This window comes from Mustela putorius, unplaced genomic scaffold, assembly GCF_011764305.1.
Source record: "Mustela putorius furo isolate JIRA1106 unplaced genomic scaffold, ASM1176430v1.1 tig00003898_pilon_pilon_pilon, whole genome shotgun sequence".
NCBI classification, from domain to species: domain Eukaryota; kingdom Metazoa; phylum Chordata; class Mammalia; order Carnivora; family Mustelidae; genus Mustela; species Mustela putorius.
In genome coordinates, this window is record NW_025422047.1 from 2,366,844 (window position 1) to 2,381,251 (window position 14,408).

General features: G+C 35.4%; 1 protein-coding gene across 1 annotated transcript in view; it reads right to left on the reverse strand.

Moving 5' to 3' along the window:
- AQR (aquarius intron-binding spliceosomal factor) overlaps positions 1-14,408 on the reverse strand; it is a 93,232-nt gene that overhangs the window by 70,649 nt on the left and 8,175 nt on the right. Inside the window, exons 4-8 of the mRNA XM_004751049.3 lie at positions 11,418-11,453; positions 8,469-8,589; positions 5,725-5,865; positions 3,706-3,774; positions 2,528-2,628 (exon numbers count right to left, since the gene is read on the reverse strand). Coding sequence (XP_004751106.2) covers positions 2,528-2,628; positions 3,706-3,774; positions 5,725-5,865; positions 8,469-8,589; positions 11,418-11,453 — 468 coding nt within the window. The remainder of the gene's footprint in view (positions 1-2,527; positions 2,629-3,705; positions 3,775-5,724; positions 5,866-8,468; positions 8,590-11,417; positions 11,454-14,408) is intronic.

The window sequence follows — 14,408 nt, forward strand, 5'->3', positions numbered from 1 at the left end:
TTAGTACTTCATATGAATGATCTCATGTAATGCTGACAATGGTCCTTGAGATAGGTACTACTAACTGTCCCAATTTCACACTGGTGCTGAAAGAGGTGAGGTTACCTTGCCCAAAGTTACACAGCAAGTGAGTGTGGAGCCTAAAGTGTGACTGCAGAATCTTTTTTCTAAATAACTACACATATTCTAACCATTAAACGAATAGCTAGCATTGCAATCAAAGAACACACAGCATGTTTTTGGAATTCAGAAGAAGAAAGCACTGCGGCCTAAAGTAGTCCATCTAGAAGTGCTTAGGTTAGCCTACAATTAAGTGGAATGGAGGGGAAAAGGTACTTAGGGAAGCAAAGTTTAACAAACAAAGAACAGACAGGGACAAGGATTTGGGGGAGTCGCAAAAAATAGTTGGGGGTTTCTGAATGTCACTGCAAGGACTTCAGAGTTTATCCTAGGGAACCAGGAAACCATTGAAAACTTGTGAATAGGAATATGGCAAGCAAAACAAAATTTTCTATGGAGATGGCTTGTTAGGCTCATTGTTGTGGGAAAGCTGGAAGAAACACCAAATAGGAATTTATTGTAGTGCTTTAATCAGAAGCTATGAAGGCCTGAATTAAGACAACAGCAGTGTGAAAAGCAAGAAAGAAGAAAGAGGACAAAAGATGATCCAATAGGACTGATGGATGGGATATAAATTGCTAGTCAAAGGACTGGAATATTCCAAGCCCTACTGTCTGGAGGAATTAAGAGAAATTGGCTAGAAGGGCAAGGTTAGGCGGAAGAACAATGATTACTTAAGCCGAAATGGAGTTCATGGCAAACAGAACAGATCCTTCAATAGCAGGGGTTTGAACTGTATAGGTCTACTTACATGCAGATTTTTTTTTCAATTAATACACTATAGGACTGTGAATACATTTTCTCTTCCTTAGGATTTTCTTAACATTTTCTATTCTCTATCTTCCTTTAAGAGTACAGTATGTAATAAATAAAGTATACAAAATATGTGTTCACTGACAGTTATTAGTAAACCTTCTGGTCAACAGCGGGGAATTAGCAGTTAGGTTTTTGGGAAGTCACAAACTATATGTGGACTTCTGACTGTATGGTGGGGGATATTGGTACCCCAACCTCCGTGCTGTTCAAGGGCCAAGTGTACACAGCAAAGAGTTACATGAAGACTGGAAGCAGAGAAGACAGGGCCACAGAGATTTATGGTTAAATCATATTGAGGTAATGGTAAGAGCGGGTTAAAAAAAAAAATAGAGTAGTCAATACAGATGCCATGTGATCAGTTCAATCAAGAGGCTGTTAGGTGGAAAGGCACTGTGAGAGATGAGGCTAGAGTTGGAAATTAAAGAAGGAATTTTCCTACTCTGACCCTAACAATATCCTGTCCGTATAGCTCTCACTCCCTTTCACCCAAACTCATTTCTCTGGCACGCAGCTTTTTACAGTTCTTCCCATTTTCAGTAGCCACCAGCGTAACTCCAGGTTTCACTTCTTTTTGTCCTCAACCCTCTTTTCAGGGTTTATGTATCTGACTAAATCATCTCACCCATACTCACGGCTTTCATTATTAGTTAGCTACACATGTACAGAGCACTCTCCTAAGTGGAAGAAAAAATAAGCTAGGGCTAGAAAGTTATCCTAGGTCCAAGGGAAGGGAATCTGGCATATTTACATAAGCAGAGAAAAAGGAGTGGAGTGAGTGGAAAAGAATGAAAGATGGAAACAGAATACGGAGTGCAGCTGCAGCCATCACGTAGAAAGGCAAGGTCACAGTTAGCCAGTTAGCCTGAGAGAGAGAAAGAGAGGAGAGAGAGAGAGCTCTTAAAGCATGCAGTTCCCCGTGTCCTACTAACAGCACTTTGTTGAAATAAATACTTGCTGCCAGATTTACCCAAATGATTATAAATATTACTATTAAAAGAACCCATAACACTCACTTGCTTCTTTAATCCTTATACCTGATTTATTTTTCTCCGCAGCATGTATCACCATCTAAAACACTACATAATTGATCTGTTTGCTGCTGTCCTTCCCAAATAGAATGTAAGTTCCATAGAGCAAGAATTACTTCCACTTTGTTCTCTGCTATATGCCCTATATCTAGAATAGTACCTGGAAAAATATAAATATTCACTATTTGTTGAATGAAAGCATGATGGTTAGAGTGTATAAAAGTCATTGTTAAGTGTGTGAGAGTAAGAAAAACAAAGAAAGGTTGGATTGACAGCCTGAAGATTGTGGAGAAAATCGAGAGCCATCCATGAGAGACAAACTATGGTCAACAGACAGACAGAAGATCAGTGATATACTTATCACTGGGGCAGACAGAGGAGAAAGAAGAATAACATGCTGATGTTCTGGTTTTCCCTTCACATCTTTATGAAAAATATGACAGTAAAAGCACTTCTTAATTATTTGGTTCAGCCTTATATAAAGGAAACAACAAATCAGTCAATATCATCTAAGACTCAAAACAGCGTAACAAACCAACAAGGAATAAGCTTTGGGAACATACTGTTCTCTTGCTTCTGGATCCATCTTTTCATCGTTCTTTTTAATCAAGTTCCAGAATTTTCTTAGCTTAGGTGTCTTTTTTAATTCTAATTCCAATCGTGCCTGAAAGAATAATGTGATATTAAATCACCAGTAACTTTAAAGTTTACAAGGATAAAAATTAGATCCACTATTAGCTAATTTTCTAAGATGTGGATACTACGGGATTAAACCTGAAAGCAACATGATAAAATCTGAAAACTATGAAACTAATAACTCTATTTTTAAAAACCATTCAATTTTAATAATTGCTAATAACACAAAAAAATAATAAAAACTGCCTTTTCTTGTCAAGGTCTTAAGCTCAATAATCAATTAAATTTCTTTCCTATTTCTAAAATTAAGGATTTAAGTTTGAAAAATTAAAGCATTAACACTAATTAGTATAATCACTGAAATCTGAAAAATGAGTCTGAAACACTGAACATTGAAACAGCAGTCACATGTAAACAAAGAAATGTCCACACAACTATATTCTTTCTAATGGCACTTATCAGTTTTAACTTAGCATTATTTATGTCTGTTTTTATCAACATCAACTGGTACTTGTGAATAAGCCTGCATATCTGGGTATGCGCAAAAACCCCATATGCAAGAAGTGGAATTTTCAGTAAATTTATTATTTATCCTGAAATTTGATAGTTATAACTTTATTCCCCAAGATCACAATTAATTTGGTTTCCATAGTGACACAGACGATCCAATAAGGATTTGAGGTAAGAAAAAAGGAAGTCATTAATATCAAATATGATCTAGACCTCCTTTAATTGTGTGTACATTCTAATCTAAGGAAATAAAAAATTCAAGTCTGTATTTAGTCTCACCCAAAGACACACATGAATAACAACCACATTTTGCTAAATTAACCCTTTTTTAGGAGCTCAACAGATACTACCTTATTTTACCTCATAATAATGACATTAGGTGAAAGATCTCCTAGCTTATACATAAAAACTAAAATTTAAAAAAACTACATGTATGATAAGTTAATGCATAGTAAATTAAACATATTTTCTAAGCAGGAAAGGGGATTTTTAGTTACCATTTTATATCCATATTAAAGCTACATTGTCTTAAACTGCATTTTCCACTTACATAATACATATACCCATAAGTTTCTGAATGAAATTAGGTACTTACAGGCTGTAAGCCCATCCACATTGGGAGGGAGATAAGCTGCTGTACTTGACTCCTTATCAAGTCTACTTCCTGTTTAAGGCACAAAGAAAAATTTATAAGCACACCAGTATTTTAATTTAAATATTTACATAAGGAGGGAGCCTGGGTGGCTCAGGGGGTTGGGCCGCTGCCTTCGGCTAGGGTCATGACTCGGGGTCCTGGGATCGAGCCCCGCATCGGGCTCTCTGCTCAGCAGGAAGCCTGCTTCTCTGTCTCTCTCTCTCTCTCTCTCTCTCTCTCTGCCTGCCTGTCTGCCTACTTGTGATCTCTGTCTGTCAAATAAATAAAATCTTTGAAAAAAAAAAATCGATTAATTAATAAAATAAATAAATATTTACATAAGGAATAACTACACCTTTTTAAGTCCTGGGGTGAAAATATACCACCAATACTTTCAAATTAATGATATTTTAATATTTCATATTAAGGGCTCAAAGTGCTGGTTAGTGTTCCACAGTTCCAAGAAGGCTGTGTTGTATCTTGTGGAGAAAATACCTGTGGTAAATAAGGTTTGTTTAGACTTCAGTTATAGTGCTGTTGGCCATGACTTCAAGGTTAATAAATCAAAAATATATTATTACATAAAATGTCTTTAAACAGAAACACATAAAACAAGTTTATGTATTGATCAACTGATGAAAATGCTGTGATCATAGGCTCATAGGGACCTAACCCTGTATTTTCCCTAGGAACAATGATTCAGTTTCAGCCAATTCAGTGTTTTTAGCTACTTCACAGACCTAACTACCTCAAGGAATAAACTGATGGCATACTGAAAAAAAGTGAAGTTTTTTTTTTTTTTTTTAAAGATTTTGTTTATTTGACACAAAGAGAGAGAGAGATCACAAGTAAGCAGAGAGGCAAGGCAGAGAGAGAGAGAGGGAAGCAGACTCCCGGCTGAGCGGAGAGCCCAATGTGGGGCTCGATCCCAGGACTCTGAGACCATGACCTGAGCCAAAGGCAGAGGCTTAACCCACTGAGCCACCCGAATGCCCCAAAATGAAGTATTTTAATAATAAACTAGCTTCTAAGTTAACCAAACCTAGCACCAAACTACTAATTCTAAATAAAAATCTTTTTTTAAAAGTTTTTCTAAAAATAAAAATCTTTTTTTTTAATTCAATTTCTGATAAAGTGTCCTGTCTATATTTACATTTGCATCGTGTAGTTCAGTAAATGTTAAGGTGGTAATAGTGGCATCTACTGGGGGCTTCACAAATCATTTTTTTTTTTTTTAAGATTATTTTTTGTAAAGGCATTTTTTAAAAAATGCCTTTACAAGATTCATGTGAGGTAGTACCTGCAACAAGTAATAACCATCCATCTATCAACATCCAGTCTTAAGAAAGAACCCCCAGCTTTGGGGTCCTGCATGGGTTGAAAGCACAATCATTTCAGAAGCACATATTTTTAAATAAATAGGTACAGACCTTCACTTAACCACAGTAGAGAAGTGCAAAAGAAATATTAATTACTGTAAATATTTAATTCTTTTGAAGATACTCTTATGAGGGATGAAAATATGTCATACACACCCAAGAGATTTTCAGAGATCATCCACAACTGCCCCTAACTAGTCAACTCAAAACAAAACTCTCCTGCTGACCTGGGAGCTTGTGCATGAAGGATGTCTGAAAAGTAATAAAGCTAGTTTCTGTGGGCAACTGTGGTACAGATCTCATTACTCAAAGTTCATACTGGCTAGATTCTTTGCTGTTCTACCTTTGGAGAATTTCAGTTCTAATTACCACTTTCCTTAAGAGTCAAGACAGAAAAAAGGAGATCCAGCCCAAATCTATTTTAAAAGTGAATGGCTCTTCTAAACTGTTTTTACTGAGAAGTGGCCAAAATGAAGCTTTGGCATTATCCTCCATCCCTGCTACCACGGATGAAGAGTTGGCTATACAAGTAATTTCATTTATGTTCCACTTAAAATACAAGAGAATGTGAAAGTTCTCCCAAAAGATAAAGTAGAATTACCAAACTATTGAAGCAATGGTCAAGAAAAAGCAGTAAGACCGTCTGTTCATGGAGTGAAAATTCACCATCAGTTTCAGCTAATGCTGCTTTCAAGATACACTTAAAAAAAAATGGGAAGTAGTCTGGCTTCTTCTTAAAAGTCTGAAAAGAGAAAGAATAAAAATTTATTTTGATATGGCTTGCTCTCCACTTTTTCTCCCTTAAACAAACATCAGTAGACTCTTTTTAGGAGTCTAGTAACAACACCAAAAAATTACAAAAAGATTATTTGCTTAATTATAATTAATGGTAACAAATCAAATATAGGTTTCTGGCAAGATCATGAAAGAGTTGCAGCAACCTTTACCTAATAAAATAATGTTTTATGCGTGTTTAAAAAATATATATATATACATGTATGTATGTATGTATGTACATACATGTATATGCATTATATATACAATGTATATGTTTATATATGTATATACATATAGAGAGATATTTTAAGTAATCCCTACGCCAAACATGGGTCTTGAGCTCATGACCCCAAGATCTAGCTTCATGCTCTACTGACTTAGCCAGTCAGGTGTCCCTAAAATAATGGCTTACTTCCTTTATTTTTTTCTTTTGTGGATTATGCTCACACTTAGCCTAGTGTTTGTTTTCTAAGGATCTTAATAAACATTTTAATTCTTCTAACATAAGCAAAAAAAAAATGTTTAGCAAAAATTAGTTTCCCACTAACTAATCTCTAATCTCAAAGACAGCCTCTCCCATGTCTGCGTCGTATTAGCTCTTTTGTCTTAACATGCAATATACAAAAAGTAGACAATGTAAATATATTCAAGCTTCCCACTGATCTACCTCCCCATCAAGTTACTTCCACATCTCTTCTTTCAGGTAAGTGCTCCAAATGTGTGGTCTACATTAGTTGTTTTCATTTACTTCTCTAAAATAGGCTCCCACCTCAAGGATGTCCCTGAGGCTATTAGGGTTATCAAGTCCAGGGGACTCAACCCCACACTCCTTTTCAAATGCTGAGGGCTCCTCTTCTTCTGTTGTATAGATGTTGATATTTTACGGTTCTAACCTCATTCTTCTTTTCCCATCCCTTGAATTCAAAAACATATGCTAATGATTCCAAATACATATCCTCAGTAGATTACTCTCATTATTAACTCTACATTCCAGGATTCCTCTGTCTACTAGACAATTTCATCTAGATATTCAAAAGGCAATTTAAACTCAGTAAGTCCAAAAATCAATTCAACAGTTTTTGTACCCTCCTTGGTACTTCTCAACCCTCTATTATTATTACCTATCACAGTAAATGGCAGTATCATCTATTACACTCAGTTGCCCAAGACTGGAAACTTACTGGAAATAACACCCTTCCCGAATATTAATTATTCAGTTATGAAATCCTGTCAATTCTACTTAAAAAAAAAAAAAGATTTTATTTATTTGAGAGAGAGAGAGTGAGAGAGAAGATGAGAGGGGAGAAGGTCAGAGGGAGAAGCAGACTCCCCATGGAGCTGGGAGCCTGATACGGGACTCCATCCTGGAACTCTGGGATCATGACCTGGGCCAAAGGCAGTCGCTTAACCAAATGAGCCACCCAGGTGCCCTCAATTCTACTTTCTAAATCTTAGTATATCCTCCTCTCTTCATCTGTATTCCTCTACTTCAAGTCCTAATCACCAACATGCAAACTGATCAGGTCATTTTTTAGCTCAAAAAAATCTTGCCTCTCCCTTCCTGTAATAGCTTGAAGAAACTTCAAGAAATCTGCAGGATCTTTCAATAATACAGCAGGCCCATAGTTTATTCTGGGCTCTAATCTCCCCAAAGATGGCTCTTCTTAAGGAATATCCTATCCAAGAGAAGTATTAAGGAGTTTAATACTTCCTTAATTTAGAGACCATTGCCACAAAAAGATGACACGCACCCATGCCTTTTCTTCATTTAAAAAAGTTGATGACCTGATCATTCTATGGCAGCCAAACAGAACCTAGATTTTGGACCTCTACTGACCAAGCCTCTATTAACACTAGCACAAAGAGAAAATGTCAGTCTACTAGAAATTTCAAAAAGGGAAAGCAAGGACGCCTGGGTGGCTCAGTTGGTTAAGCAGCTGCCTTCGGCTCAGGTCATGATCCCAGCGTCCTGGGATGGAGTCCAACATCGGGCTCCTTGCTCCACAGGGAGCCTGCTTCTCCCTCTGACTCTGCCTTCCACTCTGCCTGCCTGTGCTCGCTCTCACTCGCTCTCTCTCTGACAAATAAATAAATAAAATCTTTTAAAAAAGGGGGGGGGGAAGCAGATTCTAAATTGGGGATAAAGAGAAAAGTGAAATTATAATATGAACATATGTCTTAACTTTGGAAATGTATAGAAAACAAATATATACTCCCTGTTGTGAAAAAGGACACTGAAAAATATCTCATTTGAGCACGATTTGTGCTAATTAATATAAACTTCATTTTGATCTAAAGAAAAGTCTTTATAATCCATGCCATTCTTCATTCAAGCCCAAAATAGAAAAATAATTTCACTTTCATAATGTTTTGGTTCATAGTAAATTAGTTTGAACAAAGTATTGAAACCAAAAAAGAATAGTATTCTTCATATATCCACTTTTTTCTCAACACTTAATTTTGGGGGAAAGTTCCATTCTAAAAGCATTATTTATTATCAGTCAAAAGTTCTACTTTTTAATGGCTTAAACAGAGTATGAAAGCTCTGAAGTAATTTAAATCTGTTACCTCCCATGCAGGGACATTTTCTCTGAATTTCTCATTCACCATACAGCAGATTGACATTAAATAGGCCTTGCTGGACACCTCTGGAGAATAATTCATCCAGAGGTAATTTTCAAGATACTGGCTGTGAAGAGTGAAAAAGCACAGAATACTTCATTAGTTAACACCACTCACCATAATATGTCACTCACCTGGAAAATCATGATTATCTACAACTTTCTGAAAACTTTTTAAAAACTACATGACTTGGAAATCCTTTACAAACTTACCTATAATCTAGGTCATTGCTATCTGCTACCAATTTTTAAAATTTATTAAGGAGTATTGTTCACCACAGTCTCAAAATAAGAATTTTGGTATCTTGGAGGGAAAATGCCAGTTAACTTGAAAACTGACTTATGTTGAATACCTAGTAAATCAGGTATTAAAATGCTTCTTTTTATTAAGTTTCTTTCTTAGTTTCTGGAAGTTATTTGGCCCTCATATGAGGTAATATTAATGTCTCAGATACATTTATCTGCTGAAATTGCCCATAATATCATTCTGGTTTTTTATTTCATGAAGAGTTTTAGATAAGAATATCCAGTGTTCTGATGGTAATAATTACATGTTAGTAATCTTTGCTGTCTTCCTGCCTTGAAAGCATAAACTCTTATTCTCCAAAGCTACAATTATTATATATAAATTTTAGTATTTCTGATTTCTACAAGAGAACTTAGCTACCATTCAGGGTACTTATAAACATCATTTACCACACTGGGGTTAAAATACTCTTGAGCGCCAATTTTAAAAAAGCAAGGTGTTTTGTTCCCACTTTTAAATCACGCCACATGTATGTTGCATTCACACACATGTGTGCAGGCCTATGAACAAACCCACACAGTTAGGTGCTTTAGATTCTGCTGTAACACTGTGATTTTTCTACTTCCTCTTATGCTCACATCAGTACTTCAATCTTTAGCAATACTTACTTTATTTATAAGAACCCAAGAAACCGGACAAGTGGAATTTTACTTAAAATGATGGTCAAAAGGCTCCAAGTAAAGCACTTGAATGCTCTTTAATAAATAAAATGCACAAAGCTTTTTTCATTCCTTTCTTAAAAGTTTAAATTCCTTTTTCCCAAATTATATCCTTTAGAACTTCTCTCAGCAAATCTGTTAGTATTAATCTATTTGAAATTTATTTCATGACAATTTAGCTGGTTATATAATTCTTTCTGGGTTGTAATTTTTTTGTTGTATTCTATTACATTCTCTATTACTACAGCAGAGAAATCTACAATTAACCTCTGCATCCTTGTTTGAGTAATTTTTTTGTTGTATTCTATTACATTCTCTATTACTACAGCAGAGAAATCTACAATTAACCTCTGCATCCTTGTTTGAGTAATGTCTTTTTTTCCTCTAGCAGATGAGGTCTTCATTCCGTCTCTGTCAGTCTTCAGTTGTTCTATTGAGTATTACTGTACTTCCTGAATCTAAAACTCATGTTTCAACTGTAGAAAATTCTTAACCACCATCTCTTCTAAATGGCTACTTCTCCATTCTCCCTAAATCTCTTCTGAAATTCTTATTGGACTTTCGGATTTTCACCTCTGTATCTCTGAATTTCCTTTTATATTATTCATCTCTATTTCTCTTTGCTATTATTAATTAATTTTCTATATTCCAATCCTCTAATCCCCTCTTTGGCTGTGTCTAATCCACCACAGGCCTATGCTCTTTTATTGTGCTTTGCTTTATTCAGTTTTGCAGACGTTGCATTTTTCACAAATTGAAGGGTTTGTGGCAATGTTGCATTGACCAAGTCTAACAGCACCATTTTTTCCTAACAGTATTTGCTAACTGTGTGTCTGTCACATTTTGATAGTAAGAATTATCAAAGAATTTGGCAATAAGAATATTTCAAACTTTCTGATTATTATATTTGTTATGGTAATCCATGATTTGTGATTATGCTTATTGAAAGCTCAAATGACGGTTAGCACTTTTTAGCAAGTAGGTATTTTTAAATTAAGGTATATAGAATGTTTTTTAGACATAATTCTGTTGCACACTTAATAGACTATAATATAGTATAAACATAACACTTTTATATGCACTAGGAAACCAGAAAATACATTTGACTTGCTTTATTGCGGTGGTCTCAAACTGAACTTGCAATATCTCCAATGTGCCTGTATCTAATTTGTCCACTGAGTTTTAAAATTTCAATAGTTTTTATTTCTGTTTTCCCCAAATCTATCCATTTTTAGTATCCTATTGCATGTATGCACAATTTCTTCTTTTATATTCAGTTTTAACATAATGATTTGACAGTGTATATCAATTATTATCTAAGGTCCTGCGTGGGTAGGATGGGGATATAATTCTCCTGTTATTTCAACTGTTATTTCAGCTTACAGTTGAATATTATCCTAACATGCTTTATAATCAGTGACTAAGAACTCAATTTTACTAGGGTTCTATAGGAATTTTTCTGCAATGCAATTGGGATACATATCCTTCCAGAGTACCCTTACATTTGTTTCTGCTGGATGCCTCAGAGGTTTATCACTGGCTTGTGTCTGTCACATTTTGATAGTAATACTAATACTGATGTTTTATCTTGGGGGTTATCTGACTACACAGTAAACTCCAAATCCATTCTTAACATTTTCAGATAAGGAACTGAGGCTATGAAAGTAGATGATCTGCTCAAGATGATATGGGTAGATGGGTGGGGAGATGGGTGAAATAGGTGGCAGGGATTTAGAAGTGCCCTTGTCAAGATGAGCACCTACTGATGTATGGAATTGTTAAATCACTATATTGCATCTGAACCTAACATAATGCTGTATGTTAACTACACTAGAATTAAAAAAACATGATACAGGTATCCCTATGGTATACAGACAATATAGATCTGACACCATCTTTAACTTCATCAAAGTGAAGTCTTTTAACTCACCTAAATTCCAAGAGCATTATCTTTCTGATGGCAAACCTAAAGTACAAAAATAAATAATAAAAATGTTTAAACAGAAAATATAAATATTTCAGTCATTAATACAGATGCATTTCAGAATCTTGTTTTAATACTGACCCACATATCAGAATCATATTTTAATATGCAATGAAGAAAGTTAATTTTGCTTTTATACTTTTTCTTTGTATTTTGTCAGGGTAGTTTATTTTTTAAAAACTAAGAAAAGTTACTTAATAGGAGAGATGAAACCTTACCTTACCTGTATTAACAAACATAATTAGAACCATGACATACTGAGATATAACACATAGGTTAATAAGGCAAATAATTTTAATGAAAACACAAATGTTCATCACTATCCATATTATTGGATCACAATTGCCAATAGGTAGCCTATATTAACTTCTTAAGCAATGACAAACATCCTTTTATCAATATTCAAAAGGAAACATTCTGAAGTCATGCCCTCCTGAAAGTACATGGGACACATGTATCTCCATCACAGGAATCAGACTTTTCACAGCTTTTATAAGTCTTGACCTTAAGTCTACAATATGACAAAATTGTGAAAGGAGTATTAGATATCTTTATTTACTGGACTGTCTTTTTAAAATAAAAATACTTTGTTTCATAAGAATAAATAATGCTGTAGTTACCAGGTATCTCTCCAAAGGCAGGTTCAAATGTCCACTAATTCGGTTTTACCATTTTGCATATTGGAAATACAGTAGTCAGAGTAGAACACTGCCACTAGATAACAGCCTCCAGCTTTGAAAATTAAATGTGTAGACATTATGAATCTATAATACCCCAAGAGACGATTATCCTGTTAAAATACTACTCCCCTGATTTCCAATCTCTTACATAGTTTCACTAAGCAAACAATGTCACAGAACTTTACTGAGAATAAAATGAAAGTTTTTACTGTGCAAAAGCACAAAGATAGAACACTGAGAAAGTACTGGCTTCTACAGCCAGCCAGACCATGGAGTGGATATAACATCTTGTGTGTCAGACACACTAGGTCTCCAGCTGCAGACATGACGGTGAACAGAATTCACTCAGTGTCCACTATGCACAACTGCATGCTTAATTTCTTCAGTCACAGAAAGGACCTCTTGGTGAAAGAAAGAAAAAATACCAGCTCATAATATAGAAGACCATATTCTAAGGGTGCCTTGGGTTGTCAGTTGGTTGAGCCTCTGACTCTTGGTTTAGGCTCAGGTCATGATCTTGGGGTCGTGGGATCAAGCCTCTGCACTTTATATGTGGAGCCTGCTTAAGATCTTTCTCCATCTCCCTCTGCCCTACCCCTGCCCCCTTGCCTTCTCTCTCCCTAAAAAAAAAAGTATTATTATTATTAATTAATTAATTTTTAAAAAAGAAGAGAAGAAGATCATATTTTGGTCATGACTCAAAACTACCTTCACAACATCTTTTAAACATTCTGGGACCCAGTTTCCTCATATTCAAAAGTGGCAAAGTAGACAATTTACTTCCGAATGACTGGACAAGAGAAAAACAAGTCATGATAGGTCAAAATAAAGCAAAAACACTCAATTTTAATTTTAACTCTAGCATTCTTGGTGGTATTCATTAAATTTGGAGTTTTATTCTGCCAATAAGCCTTGCTGCTCTAATTGCCACTGCTGGTTCTCTTGGGAAATAACTGTGTGAACACGTGAGGTCTGGAGCTGTGGCAGCGCTCTTGCAACCACATACGGAAAGCACCTCCCCCCCAAATTGTGAAAAGGTTGACAAAGGCTCTCACATTAACTTCTGAACTACCCATATCCAGATTTGTTGTAAAGTAGATGATTAAAAAAACAAATAAGAATAGTGAACAAAAGAAGCCAGCCACAAAAGAGTATATCACATGATTCTATTTAAAGTTTAAAAACAAGCAAAACTATAGTGTTCATGTTTCCATACTTACAACTCAAAATTAGTTAAAGCAAAAGGCCATGCAAGGGCTTCTGGGATGCTAACAAATACCGGCTTTTATTATCTTGGTGGTGGTTATGAATGGTAATAATCTAGAAGGCTAAACATTTCTGTTTTATGCCCTTTTCTGTATTATGTTTCATAGCAAAGGGGTTCAAACACTTTTTAAGTTTTTAAAATTTATTTAAGTAACTTCTACATGCCATGTGGGTCTCAAACTTATGACCATGAGGTCAAGAGTTACATGCTCTTCTGGGTAAGCCGGCCAGGCACCCTGGGGTTTAAACATTTTAAATCAAAACAAATATGAACATTTACAAAAGTAAACTATAGTACAACTCACTTTTTTTTCTGCATAAAAGCCACTTAGATGGATTCATAACAGAATTTTCATACCAAAGTGTGCTGTTTAAGGGATTCTAAAAGGCAATGTTCCCTGCACTACTTAAGAATGGAGTATTGGAGGGTGTGCCTGGGTGGCCCAGTGGGTTAAAGCCTCTGCCTTCGGCTCGGGTCATGATCCCAGGGTCCTGAGATCGAGCCCCACATCAGGCTCCCTGCTCGGTGGGAGGCCTGCTTCTCTTTCTCTCACTACCCCCGGCTTGTCTTCTCTCTCTCTGTCTCTGTCAAATGGATAAATAAAATCCTTAAAAAAAAAAAAAAGAATGGAGTATTGGATAAGAGTCAAAGAATGAGGATTTAATACCTAGCTCTTCCTCTAACTACTGGGAAACATTTTGGGTTAACTACTATTTAACCCCTCTGTACTGCAGTTTCCTCATCAATAAAACAAGAATAATTCTGTGACTATCACATGTTGTTGTGAGGAAAAATGAGCTACTATACATGCAAGGTGCTTAGAACAGAATCTGGTACACAGTAAGCACTTAACAAATAACAATTATGATTATTTTTAATACATTAAAATTAAACAGAAAAAAATATTAAGATATGTTTGCCAAATCTGAAAATGTAAGGATACGAAATATCCTTTTCGTATTTCATATTTCGTATTTCAAATCAATTGTG